The sequence below is a fragment of the Zootoca vivipara genome, chromosome 14 (assembly GCF_963506605.1).
Source record: "Zootoca vivipara chromosome 14, rZooViv1.1, whole genome shotgun sequence".
Lineage (NCBI taxonomy): Eukaryota > Metazoa > Chordata > Lepidosauria > Squamata > Lacertidae > Zootoca > Zootoca vivipara.
This window is the reverse complement of record NC_083289.1, coordinates 52,780,823-52,794,782: the sequence shown is the minus strand read 5'-3', so window position 1 is coordinate 52,794,782 and position 13,960 is coordinate 52,780,823. Positions and strand designations below refer to the sequence as shown.

General features: G+C 50.2%; 1 protein-coding gene across 1 annotated transcript in view; it reads left to right on the top strand.

The window, feature by feature from the left end:
* Positions 1–2,261: 2,261 nt before the first annotated feature.
* The window catches only part of MMD2 (monocyte to macrophage differentiation associated 2), a 31,597-nt gene continuing 19,898 nt past the window's right edge, over positions 2,262–13,960 (top strand). The window contains exons 1-3 of the mRNA XM_035131586.2: positions 2,262–2,319; positions 2,849–2,908; positions 13,751–13,938. Coding sequence (XP_034987477.2) covers positions 2,262–2,319; positions 2,849–2,908; positions 13,751–13,938 — 306 coding nt within the window. The remainder of the gene's footprint in view (positions 2,320–2,848; positions 2,909–13,750; positions 13,939–13,960) is intronic.

The following is a 13,960-nucleotide window of genomic DNA, read 5'->3' as shown; positions in this document are numbered from 1 at the left end:
TGTGACTAGCCCAAGGTCACCCAGCAGCTGCATGTGGAGGAGCAGAGACACGAACCCGGTTCCCCAGATTATGAGTCTACCACTCTTAACCACTACACCACACTGGCCTTGTGACTCCTCCGCCCCCGAGAGACAGCTATCCAGCTTCTGCTTCCCTATCTCCAGAGAAGGAGAGATCATTGCCGCCTCCCCAAGCGGCCTGTGGGCCATTGTTGGACAGCCCAGATCATTAGGCCAAAATGATCCACTCCGTAACAACACGAGAAGGTCGTGCTAGATCAGGCCAAGGGCCCATCTAGTCCAGCATCCTGTTCTCACAGTGGCTGAACAGTTGCTTGTGGGGAAACCAGCATGCAGGATCCGAGCACAAGAGCAGCTCTCCCCTCCTGTGGCTTCCAGCAACTGGCGTTCAGAAAGAGGGGTACCACCTCTGGTGGGGGACACATCATGCTCCTCCTGGGGTGGTTTGTCCACCTTTGGTCCCCAAACTGCACTCAGCTCTCACCTGTGGCTCCTAGAAGCTGTCAGCATGTGAGTGACAGCTGCCACACCCAGATAAACAATTTTGGCTGGTTTTGAGAGTTGAGAGAAGCCGATGGGTCTGAAACCCTCAGAGAGTTAGGGACTGTAGCTTGCTTCCACAGAACTACAACTCCCAACATCCCCAAGAAGACACACTTCCCAGGATTATTATTATTATTATTATTATTATTATTATTATTATTATTATTATTATTATTAGGGGGGGAACTGTGTGCTTTAAAAGCAGGCACTCACTCTGCATTTAAAGCACACCAGAGACACGGCTCCTCCCCAGAGAATCCTGGGAAGTGCGGTTTGTTGGGGATGCTGGGAGTCGTAGTTCTGGGGGAGGAATCCCCCAGAGAATCCTGGGAACTGTGGATTGTTAAGGGTATTGGGAGTAAGGACACCCCCCCCCCCAACTAGAACTTCCAACACCCTTAACAAACCATGGTTCCCCGGATTCTTGGTGAGGCGGGGCAAAGTGCGTCGGACGAGCTGTCAGCGCGCGCAGTTGGGCTCTCTGCCCAGCCCTTATTAATCCAAATCCGCTGCTATTTGATCCGCGGGCGCGCACTATACCACCCGGGCTGCCTTTATTTATAGCTCCCTTGCTCACGCAGATTGGGATCCAACAGGCGGCTGGGGATCGGTTGTTCCGGCCACTTGGAGCCCCCCGGGGGGTCCCTCCTTCCCTCCCTCCCCTCCATCTCCCATCCATCCATCCATCTATCCTTCCTTCCTCCCTCTCTCCTCCTCCTCCTCCTCCCTCTCTTCCCTCCTCCAGAGCGCTAATCATCTTGTTATTCCGCGATCACGACTCAGCGCGCGGCTCCTTGGCTCGCCTCCTCCTCGCTCAAACTGTGCCTGTTGGATGCGCTCTTTGGCTCCTGACCCTCCTGGCGGGCGGGGTGCTGCTTGCTTCTTCCCCCTGCGCAACAGGGCTGCAGGAGAGGGACCCAGAATGGCCAGGATTTTTGCCCCCTTCCTCCTCTTTTTTTAATTACAAAAAATTAAACTCCCTCTGAAAATCAAGATCGCCTGCCTGCCTGCCGTTGGGAGACGCGAAGAAGTGGGATTTCATTGGGGGGGGGGCAGTTCTTTTTTGCTCCCGACCAGCTCAGGCAGAGGAGCGGATGAAGTTCCTTGGGCTGCCTGCTCCGGAGGGAGGCTGCCTCTTTGTGGCTGGGACGACCCGGGACCCCCTCGCGGGACACCGAGGATCCGAGGACGGGGGTCTCTCCCTACTGCCTCCTCCATCACTCCTGCCCTGGGCCTCCATCCTCCTCCTCCTCCTCCTCTTCTTCCAACACCACCCAAGCTGGATTCTGATGGAATTAAAAAGATGTTCGTGTCCAGCCTCCTGGATTTCCAGAAGACCAGATACGCCAGGTAAACGTCTCCGCTCGGGAATAAGCCCTGCCTGCTAGGTGCGAGGCGCTGGCTCCCCTGTAAGGGAGGAACGTGGTCTTAGCTTTGTCTCACTTGCAATCCCAAGAATCTTTGCTCAGAAGTAAGTCACCCTTTCCTCAGTTTCTTACGTACAGTATTAGTAATTTAAATATATATATATACATATATACCGCTATTTATTTTTTGTTTTTAAAAACAAAACAACCACAGCGGTTTACAATAATACTACTGTACATCAAACAATACATAAACCCAGCAGGACTTCCTGGTGGATACGCTTAGGATGGCTGCCTTAGAGAGCATTAGAGGAACATCGGGTTGTATTGATGGCGTTGTTTTCGTCAGAACAGCCTTGCAAGGTAGCATATGTCCTTGATGCCACAGGTGAGCTGAGAGAAGGGCTTGGATAAAGCTACCTGGTGGGGGGACTGGATGATGCTAAGTCGGGGGCGAAACTAGGCTTTATTTCAAACGGGTCAAAGACCCAGTTGGACACCCCCTCCACCCCTATTCGCGTACATACACACACACACAGGCTGGGAGCCCCCCCCCTCTGGAGGCTTCATGGGGCAAAAAACCCAGCTAGCCTCCCCACCCCCACCCCACAGCTCTGGCTAAGTGTGTGTGTTTGGGGGTTGCGGAGCTTCTGCAACTTTTAATAGTTCTGTAACGGGGAGTGTTGCTAGGCACAGCATCCAACCGCTCCTTAAAAGCTGCCAGCAAAGGAGAACTGATCGCCTCCCAAGGCAAGGCCCTTCCACCATCAAATAGTAGTAGTAGTAAAGTGATAAAACATCAAACATTAAAAACAGGGCACCCCTAAACAGTACTTGCCATTCACAAGTGTCCCCACCCCCACCCCGGGTGTTTAGCTAAAATCTGCTTCCCAGCGATTTTCGCCTCTCAATTCTAGGCCTGTCCTCTGGAGCGACAGAGCGCAAGCCTGCTTCGTCCTCCGTGTACATCTGTAGAGGTGAGTCAGACATGGCATGTTGAAAGTTTATAAAAAAAATTTGCATGGCATGGAGAAAGCGGGTAGAGAAAAGTCCTCCCCCCCCTCTCATATAACGCTGGAACCCGTAGGCATCCAATGAAGCTGAAAGTTGGAAGACTCAAGACAGATAAAAAGAAAGCCCTTCTTAGGCAGCACAGTGTTAAACTGTGGGACTTGTTGCTGGAGAGGCAGTGATGAACTAGGAGGGATTTAAAAGAGAGTTAGACATGGAGGAAGATAAAGCTCTCAATGGCTGCTAGCTATAACTATGCCCTGGAAGCAGCAATGTGGGGAGAGGGCTGTTGCTCTCAGGTCCTGCTTGTGGGTTTCTCACTGGGCCATCGGATTGGCCGCAGGTTCATAGAATCGTAGAGTTGGAAGGGATCCCGTGAGTCATCTAGTCCAACCCCCGCCGTGCAGGAATCTCAACTAAAGCATCCAGCCAACCTCTCCTTAAAAAAACCCAGTGGTGATGCTGCAGTAGATGGTTAAATCCTGACAAGACAGAAGTACTGTTCTTGGGGGACAGGGGGTGGGCAGTTGTGGGGGACTCCCTGGTCCTGAAAGGGGTAACTGTGCCCCTGAAGGACCAGGTGCGCAGCCTGGGAGTCATTTTGGACTCACAGCTGTCCATGGAGGCGCAGGTCAATTCTGTGTCCAGGGCAGCTGTCTATCAGCTCCATCTGGTACGCAGGCTGAGACCCTACCTGCCTGTGCACTGTCTCGCCAGAGTCGTGCATGCTCTGGTTATCTCCCGCTTGGACTACTGCAATGCGTTCTACATGGGGCTACCTTTAAAGGTGACTCAGAAACTACAATTAAGCCAGAATGTGGCAGCAAGACTGGTGACTGGGAGCGGCCACCGAGACCACATAACACCAGTCCTGAGAGACCTGCATTGGCTCCCAGTACGTTTCTGAGCACAATTCAAAGTGTTGGTACTGACCTTGAAAGCCCTAAATGGTCTCAGCCCAGTAGACCTGAAGGAGTGTCTCCACCCCCTATCGTTCAGCCCAGACACTGAGGCCCAGCTCCGAGGGCCTTCTGACGGTTCCCTCCCTGCAAGAAGTGAAGTTACAGGGAACCAGGCAGAGGGCCTTTTCTGTGGTGGCACCCGCCCTGTGGAACGCCCTCCCAGCTCATAGTAGCCATCATTTGTGTGACTTGTGAGGCTGAATGCTTATGATCAGCATAACATCTGCCAGATTGTTCTGCTGGGGATTTGGGTGTGCAGATCTGACACAAGCTCTGTGGCTAGGAGAGATGACTTGTGTGACTTAGAAAGTGTGGACAGGAGCTGGGAGGGTGGCCACAAGCCCCACTGGGCAAACTGCCCTCTCCACCTGAGAAGAGAAGAGAAGAGAAGAGATGCCTTGCTGATCCCACCCTGCCTTGGGAAACAGAAGGGCCCTTTGGGCTGATCCAGCAAGTTTTGGTCTCACGTAGGAGAAAAGAGCGTTTCGGTGAAGCGTAGCTTTGATGGAGCAGGAAGATGTTGCACTTCCTGGGCTCCTGCGCCACAGTTGAACAGAAAGTGATTCGAGGCACCCGAAATAGACCCACACAGATTTCTGACTCAATTTTCAAACAATGACACACCCACCCTCCCATGCAAGTATATGGCTGAAATGAAGAGACCCGCAGGGTGTGAGTTTACATGTGAAAGGACTATGAGCTCTGCTTGGTTCTGGTATTCATTGCAACAAATTCCTGGGGCTCAGAATGACGTAATTTTAAGTTTGGCTCCGGTTGCTGGATGTCAAGACTTCTGGTGAAAAAGAAATGAGATCGCAGAAGCCCAGACCCCAGAAATCTTGCACACCCGCCCCACAAAAGATCCAGGATGCTTCGTTTCCACTTGTTCAGCTCAACCCCCAAATCTGCCTCTTCTGAGCACAGGCTGCTTCCAGAGAGCACCTCATGGCACTAAATTGCATTTTCTCTATGGTGCTTTGTAGCTGGCGAACTGTGATTCGATAGCCAGAAATGGGATTGATTATCCAGGCAGCACCCTGATGGATCTGTGGGGTGGGGTGTCTTCCACACACCCCTTGGAAGTTGTTTCATCATATGACTTGTGGCAAGTAACTTTGCTGAACTTATAGAATCATTAAGAGTTCATGTGATATTTGAAAGACTATGGTAAGCAAGTAACATCACTAGCAGGGTTGTCTGAAGACTTGTAATGAGAAGTTTTCTGTCTTTCTATATTTATTTAAATTTTGAGCCATTCTGTAATGAGTGTAATTAGAATTGGAAAATGTGTAACTTGCAATGATGTAAAGGTTAATTTCAAAAGCTATGAGGCAGGAGGGAAGGAAGTCAACAGGCTCTAAGAGCGAGGGCAGAATAGTGGATAATGAGGATGTGAATGTATAATATTAAATGGAAAACAAAAAAAAATTGTGTGTGTGTGTGCGCGTTGGAAGGCACCCCAAAGGCCATCTAGTCCAACCCTCTGCAATGCAGGAATAATTATATATATATATATATATATATATATATATATATATATATATATATATAAAATTATGGGGCAAATGCAGGCTAATCACCCTGCCCTAGCCCTCAGCCGCTGGTCATCCTAGTGCCTGCTTCAGAGCTGAGGCAAGGTGGCCCCCATCCTCCCTCCTTGCCATGGTCAGCAGTGCCCATTTGCCTGCTCCTTCCTGGTCAGCTGCCCAGTTTTGCCGGAGTCCCATTGTTGAGCAACAGTGTTCAGAGCTCGGTGGAGTGTGAGGCCAAACAAGCAAAAGATAAGAGTCTCTGAGACAGGCTTGGCAGAGTCCGTATCTGAAGTCAAGTCCGTTCTGAGGGTCAGGCAAACAACAATCTACGTAGTCAGGCAGTCAGGCAATCTGATGATCATGGAGGCCAAAGGTTCAATTGGAGAACAGGAAAGACCGGGAACCACAGGCGCTGTTTCCAGCCTCTGACTGCTGCTGAGAGCTCTGTTTAAGAAGACTGGGGCCAGTTGGTTCTCATTTCCTCCATGTCATTGAAAGCTGGTGAGCTGCAGGTGGAGACGCTCTATCTCTCCCCTCTTCAGGCCAGGCTGACTCTTGGCCCATGACAAGTTTGCTCCCAGCAGGAGTGGGAAAGCGCCACTGCTTTTTCTCCAGCCTCTTGCAGTCAGAGCTGCCAGGTCACGATCATCCCAGACTCTGAGACTTCAGGGCTCAAACCTGAGACCTAGGGGCAGACCCTGGTGATCTCACAGGGATGCACCCTGGAGACGGAAGTTAATTGGGAGCAGGGCAGGGCAGGTACCCCCACCCTGAGCACCTATGCTATAATTTGCAGTCAGATCCTCCTGGACTGGAGTTTGCAAGCTGCATGCACACAGTCTTCTTCATTATTTGATGATGGTGGAAGGCACTCTTGTCCACCCAGAGATTCAAGCTATCCCTGTAAGCGGTCAGGCAAACTTGGAGACTTCGGGTCAGGCCCAAAGGTCTGGCAACCATCCTTGCCGCTCCTCTGTTGCTTGAAGAAGGCAGCTGAACAGGTGCTGAAATATGAACCTTGGCAGCTGCCCAGCAATGCCGACTTCCGGCCCTGGTTTCTGGGTAATCCCCTTTCAGGAATGGAAGAAATATTTAGCTGGTTCCTCCCAGCCTTGAAGTGCAGTTTCCGAGTTGTAAGTAGTCACATTCCCATTTTACACTGCACTTCCCGGCCTTGAAAAGACTCCGCATTCAAGTGATTACCGTACTGGGGGAGGAAATGCATGTGCGTATTATGGGGGAGCCAGTGAAGTAGTTTGCAATCAGAGATTTGCCCCCCCCCTCTCTCTCTCACACACACCAATTGTCTTGCCTGGCAATGAAGTGGATGGGAGCCAACAAACTGTAGCTCAATCCAGATAAGTCTGAGACACTCTAGTGGGCGGTTCTCTAAATCAGATGGATGGGAGGTTGCCTGCTCTTGAGGGGGTTTTCTTTGGCGATCCCTCGTAGCCGAGTAAGATTGTCTTCCATAAACACGGTTTTAACAATGAGTCCGTAAGTGACTGTGGAGGCCAATTCTGGATCCACACGTCCTTCCACAGTGGGGACATTGGTTTCTGGGCGGGAGTTGATCACGGTGTGGATTTGCCAAGTGTGCCTTCCTCTTAGCACATTTCTCCCTTGCGTCCTGAGTTTGAGTGTCTTCAAAGCCCATGACACCTTTGGTAAAGGCTGTTCTCCAATTGGAGCACTCGCAGGCCAGTGTTTCCCAGTTGTTGGTGTTTATATTACATTTTTAATTTTTTTGTGCCTTGAGACAGTCTTTGAACCTCTTTTGTTGACCACCAGCATTACGCTTTCCATTTTTAAGTTCGGAATAGAGTAGTTGCTTTGGAAGATGATCATCAGGCATCCGCACAACATGACCAGTCCAACAAAGTTGATGTTGAAGAATCATCGCTTCAACACTGGTGACCTTTGCTTCTTCCAGGACACTGGCATTAGTTTGCCTGTCTTCCCAAGTGATGTGTAAAAATTTTCAGAGACACTATTGATGGAATTTTTCAAGGAGTTGGCGTTTATAAGTGGTCCATGTTTCACAAACATATAGTAAGGTTGGTAGTAGAATAGCTTTGTAAACAAGCATTTTGCTTCCCCTGCAAACGTCCCGGTCCTCAAACACTCTGCACTTCAATCGGAAGAAAGCTGAATTCGCAGAGCTCAGGCAATTACCTCTGAAGGCGAGGGTACGTAGCTTGGGGGTACCTGTATGCTGCTGCCTGAGGCACAGGTGGCCTCGGAGGTGCACAGCGCCTTCTATCAGCTTGGGCTGGTGGCCCATCTGCACCCCTCTCTGGACAGAGATAAATAGTTTTGCTTCTGTTGTCCATGTCCTAGTAACCTCTAGGTTAGATAACTGCAACACATGTAGGGCTGCGTCTGAAGATGGTTCAGCTGGTGCAGAATCCGGCAGCCAGGTTGCTCACTGAGGCAAGATGGTTTGAGCATATTATATCCACCCTGGACCAACCACACTGGCTGCCAATCAGTTCCTGGGCCCGGTTCAAAGCCTTAAATGGCTCAGGACCACAACACCTCAAGGGCTGTCTTCTCCCCATATGCCGACTCTGTGATCACCATCGGAGGCCCTTCTTCATGTGCGTCCTCTACAGGAGGTCTGGAGAGTGGCAACACAAGAACGGGGCCTTTTCTGCAGTGGCTCCCCATTTGTGGAACGATCTCGCCAGGGAGGTTGTTCAACCAGGCCTTGGGCTGGTTAACATTCTATGTCCTTTTAAATGTTAATCTATATTTATATAGATACAACATATTAGCAGCAGTTCAGGATATACCTCAGCAACCAGTTGCTGGAGACTGCAGGAGATGAGACAGTGCCCTCGAACTCAAGTCCTGCTTGTGCGTTTCCCACTAGGGCATTTGTTTGGCCATAAGAGGATGCCAGACTAAATGACTGTTGGTCTGATCCAGCAGGCTCTTCTTATGATTTCTCTTCTTGAATCTGTTTCCCTTCATCTACCTCCTTCTCCAAATGCTGTGTCTGGAACTGGACCCATAAGAGCTGACTAGGGCAGCATAAAGTGGAAATGTGACTCCTTGCAACTTGGAAACTGCAGCGCTGCTTTCCAAGGAGAGGGAGCAGGAAATGGGTCTGTCTGTCCCTGGGAAATGGGGGTAGCTGGGGAACAAGTAAAAGTGCCTCTTTGTCCAGATCATGTAACTTGGTGCCCTCTGACGAAGCTTATCTCCCGATTAAGGCAGAGGGAGCTTTGGGTTAAACGGGGTCAGGTTATTCTTGGCTGGCATTGGTATGAGTGACCTGAAAACTTGGACCCGACCAGGTTTCCTGTGAGCCTCTGGACTCAATTCTCTGGACTCGTTCTATGCCTACTGTGAAGGTGCAGCCAAGTGGATTATAACCAGGTCACCGTGCGAATGCCGCTAGAGTGAGAAAGCTGAAGTTGTGCCAGGCTGCGTACAGGTCTCCCAGGACTAAAACGATGGCGCCACGGTGTGTGACTGGAGCACCGCACCTCTGGGTAGCAGCAGTCAAGCTTAGGGGGTGTAGGGCTTCCTCACCGATCTTCCGTACACACCTCCCACTTTTGCAGCAACAGGCATGAAGGCCTGCCAAAATTTGCAACAGTCTCATAGGCGATAATAAAGAACGAGTGCCAAATGTAACAGTCTCTCTTTTGACATTCAGTTTGGTTGTGTGCGACTTTCAAACAAACTGCAGAACAAAATACTGTAGAGATCTTACTATGTAATAATAATGTAAGGATGTCATCACGCTGCAGTTCACATTGCCTCCAACAGGTGCTGCTGCAAACCACAGCAAGATGACAGAACAGCAGCAGTGCATAGCTGCCAAGTTATCCCCTTTTTTAAGGGAAATTCCATTATGCTGAATAGGCTTCCTCGCGAGAAAAGGGAAAACTTGGCAGCTATGCAGCAGTGCAGGGTGTTGAGGAGGGAGATGGAGAAGGGGCAGAGGGCAGGCAGGGCAGGGCAGGGCAGGGCAGGGGCCCCGGAAGAGCAGGCGAGCAGGTGGGTGACCCAAGCAGGCAGGAAGGCAAGTGAACAACCAAGTGGGCAGCCCAGGTGAGCTGCAGAAAAACAGCCAGGACAGGACAGGCCAGCTCACCAGCATCTCTCCTGCCCTACTGCTGCTCCATCCCTTCTCCTCACCCTCTGCAGCTGAGGCTGAAACGGTTGCATTGATGAGACACAGGTGATATGCGGAGGGGAGCAGGGGGCGTGATTTGGGCAAGCTGTAAGGTGAGGGCCAATGGGAGGCAGGGATGGCCCAGGACATTTTGCTGCTTGAGGGGAAACAGTTAATGGGGCTCCCCTGCCGCTTCTGCCACACTTCCCACACCACCAATGGAGGTGACTGGGAGCGCTGAAGGCAGCGAGGGGAAAGGAGGCCAGCGAGGAGGAGGAGGAGAGGGGGGCAACAAGCAAAGGAGGCCACCCCTTTCAGCTGTCCCCCTACCTCACTACGTCTCATGGGATGACTGGCCCCAATAGGAGGGGGTTGACTAGGGGGTGGAAATGTTAAGGGGGGGGGTTGGTGATCAAAGCCAGCAAGAATGCAGCCCCCCCATATGCACTTAAGAGGCAAACAGCATCAGCTCAGCTGCCTTGACGCTTCCACGTTTGTAACCGTGACGCTTGCCACATTCCTCTCTGACGGGGGATTATGGATTTACCTCCTGGACGGTGGCCCCAAATTCAGCTGTGACGTAAATAGCAGGCAGTGTCAGTTATGCGGCCGGCATGAAGCGATCCGGTTCCCCTCGGGGGATTATCTTACCGCCTCTCACCAGCCATTTTTCTGCTTGTTTCCTCCTCCTGGTCTTTGCCACCTTGGAGGGATGGGTTACACTTGTTTTGCATGACCCAAGGATGCCCAGCCCAGTATGAATTGCACTTCTTTGCCACTTTACACTTGTTGAGCGTAAGTGGGTCACGGGGGGTTGGACTCGCCGGCGCAGCTCTGCTCGCATCTCCCTTGCAGCAGAATTGGGGGTTTATTCTTATTATTTGATCAACTTCCTCCTTGCTTTCAGGATTTTGAAACTACACACCGACTTCGAACTTTAAGCTGACTACTATTAAGCAATTAAGTGGGATTGCTTCCTCTGCTTCTTTTGTCAAAGAAAGGGACCTGCACAAAACAAAACTCTAGCCAGTGGCTGTGCTTTCTGCAAGGTCACTTAAAGGGTGGGTGTTTGGTAATTTGGATAACTTCTCTGCCATCGAGGAGACATTTGGGGTTTGTGTTGTAGTCCATTACTTTGGCCTCGAGTGCTTCTAAACCGAGTGTTTCACTGGAGAGCAAAGGTGTGTTCTGGGCAAGAGGGGTGCGCGAACTGTGACATGACAGGAGCTTGTAAAATTAGACATGGCATGGAGGAAAGGTTTTTGCCCCTCTCTCATAACACAGGAACTCTTGGATATCCAATGAAGCTGAATGTTTTAAGGTTCAGCACAGGGAAAAGAAAGCCCATCTTCCACATAGGTGAACTATGGAACTGCCTGTTGCAGGAGACCAGGGGTGGCCACCAACTTGGATGGCTTCAAAAGAGGATTAGACAAATTCATGGAGGAGGAGGAGGAGGAGGAGGAGGAGGAGGAGGAGGAGGAGGAGGAGGAGGAGGAGGAGGCTATTGAGGGCTACTAGCCAGGATGGCTCTGCTTTGCCGGCCACAGCTGGAGGCAGCAATATTTCTGAATATCAGTTGTTGCTCTTGTGCTCAGATCCTGCTTGCTGGTTTCCCACTGGGGCATTTGGTCAGCCACAGTGAGCACAGGATGCTGGACAAAGTGGGCCAATGCCCTGATCCAGCAGGCTCTTCTTGCTTTTTTATGCCACCCCTGTGCAGGGAGGCAGGAGAGGATATATTGTTTATTGATCTCCTTCCTAACTTGCGCTAGCAAGTTCCTTTTCTTAGCAGAGTTTCACATTCCCCTTTTAAACGCGCAACGGGTAGCTGGTTGCAGGCTTGTTTAAGCCTCTCAATATTAGTGACTTGGTAATCCCTCTTAAAAGAATAAACACGCCACAATCTTGTGTAAAGTATATAAAAGAAGTTTACTCACATCATCAGTTCACAGTTGGATCCCAGAAGGCAGACTTAGTGACAAAGTATATGCATGTGGATCTACCCCATATGGGGGGTTAATCCCAGTGACTGCAGCTCTCATGACAAATGGAAGATGGAGAAGAAGGGAGGAGGGCTGTGGGCCTTGTGCTTTTGTTACCTGCACAGGTAACCTGATCGCATGCCAGAGGAAGTATGTCCCAGCTCAGGAGGAAACAGGAAGACTTTGACTGGCTGGACCAAACATCCCCTTGCATGTCCACTCTAGGAAAACGAGGAATGTTGTATTTGACTGCTACAAATGTATCACATCCCACAAGCCCAGCCCCTCCTGGGGAGTAGGGTTTAGCCATGCCACCTGCCCCTTGCACCTGAGCTCCCCTTTTCGTCAAGGCCTTGTGGGATACCTGGCCGTATGAACTGGCAACCAAAGTCCAAGGATGATGGAATGAACCTTCCTGCAGTTGTCTGTCCTGCGAGCAAACCTCCCTTTAGAAGAGATGCCTGTTTTTTGTTCTTCTGGAGGGGCAAGGGAGGCGGGCATGAAAGCCAGAAGCTGTGCGGAGCTGCCCTTTCAACACCTGGCGCTCCATATGGGTGCGTAGGAGATGCATTTGGTTGTTCAAAAACAGGGGACAGGATATGCGTAGGTGTTTTGGCAGAGACGGGATTATTTCCACCCATCTCTCTTCCTCCTTGGTGCTGGAAATCTTTCCGTTTTGCCAGTTGGTGGGGTATGTTCAACCTGGGAAAGAGGAGGCGGAGAGGTGATATGAGAGCCATCTTCAGATATCTGAAGGGCTCCTACATGGAAGAGGGAGCAAACCTGTTTTCTCCTGCTCTGGAGGGTAGGACTCGAACCCATGGCTTCACATGGCAAGAAAGGAGATTCCTAATAAGTGTTAGGATGAACGTTTTTATGTAAGAGCTGCCTGACATTGCAACAGACCTCCTTGGGAGGCGGCGAACTCTCCTTCCTTGGAGGTTTTTAAGCAGAGGTTGGATGGCCACTTGTCATGGATGCTTTAGCTGCAATTCCTGCATTGTAGGGGGCTGGACTAGATGACCCTTGGTGTTCCTTCCAACTCAACAATTATATGATTCTATTGTTTCTCCACTGAATTGATTTATGTTGGTTAATATGAAACCACCCATATTTGGGAATTCTCCCCTCCCTTTTTGGATCTGCAGTTTCTTTTTTTTACTGTTTTACAAAACAAAAAAGTTAAAATATAAAATAGAGGCTGTGCCACACACTAATGGCAAAGCACCCCATGCTGCCACAAATGGGGCAGATCTTTTCCAGCCCTCTAAGGTGGGTGTGGCATGAATTTTGTGCTGGTTTAGAATGTAATTCACTACCCAGAAGTGGCCTGTTTATACCGTAAGCGCAAGAGGGAAGGAAGACAGAAAATCCTATTTTCAAAGCTTGTAGTGAGAGCATTATCAGATTACAGATCGAAAGGATAAAGAGACCCAGAGTCCAGCTGAAGGGAATTAGGAAAAGGCTGACTGCTGGCTGTAAGCAGATGAACAAAAGTACGGGGAGGTCTTCACTGAAATCAAGGTTTCATTACCTGGAGTGCAACACTTAGTGGAGTTTCTTACCCAGTTGTGCAAATCTAACTGGCAGCTTCAGATTTTAAGCAATCAAGTGCTATTGCGACTATTATTATCAACAGCTGCAGTACTTAGCACTTACAAAGCATGCAAGATTTTCTGAGCGCCGTTAAAAGTCTCTGCCTACATGCTTGATATCTAAAAGACATGATACAAAAGGAAAAAGGATTGCGGAGGGATGAGGAAAGCAAACACTGGGGCAGCTGCTCCTTCAGTGGCTGTTGGATGGGGACAGGATACTCTCCCTCTCACCACAGCGATCTTCCTTCCTGTCTTGATGCCCTGATAATTTAAAATATTTTTAAGAGGGCGTAAAAGTTCCTCTAAGCTCCCTAAACATCACTGGAGTTTGTTAAAATGCATGCAGCAGGGGAGAGGGCTCCTGTGTTCGAATCCTACTTGCAGGTTTCCTTTCCTTTTTTTTTTTACAAATTTTATTGGATTTTTACAATTTAATATTCAACCAAATAACACAATTTGTCATATAAATGAAAAAGAAAAGGCGACTTCTGGTCTGCCGCGCTGGCGAAGAGGTGCAGAAACCTCGAGCTCCGAGGTCTCTGGCATCGCGGAGGGGGGGAAATCCGCGGGGGTACGCGGATCCCCGTAAAAACCCCGGGTAGAGCGTCCCGGGGGCATAGCAGCCCAGCGGAGCTCCAAACACGACTCCTCCCACTGCCCGGGAAGCTCAGCAGAGCCCCCGAGAGCCAGCAGAGTGGCAGTCGCGGGAGCCATTTTGGGCACCATCGTCACCTCCATGAAGCGAAGCTCCGGGCCTACAGCCTGCAAGCGGCAGATTCTTCCTGTTAAAGTAAAGACCTGGACTAAGTAAG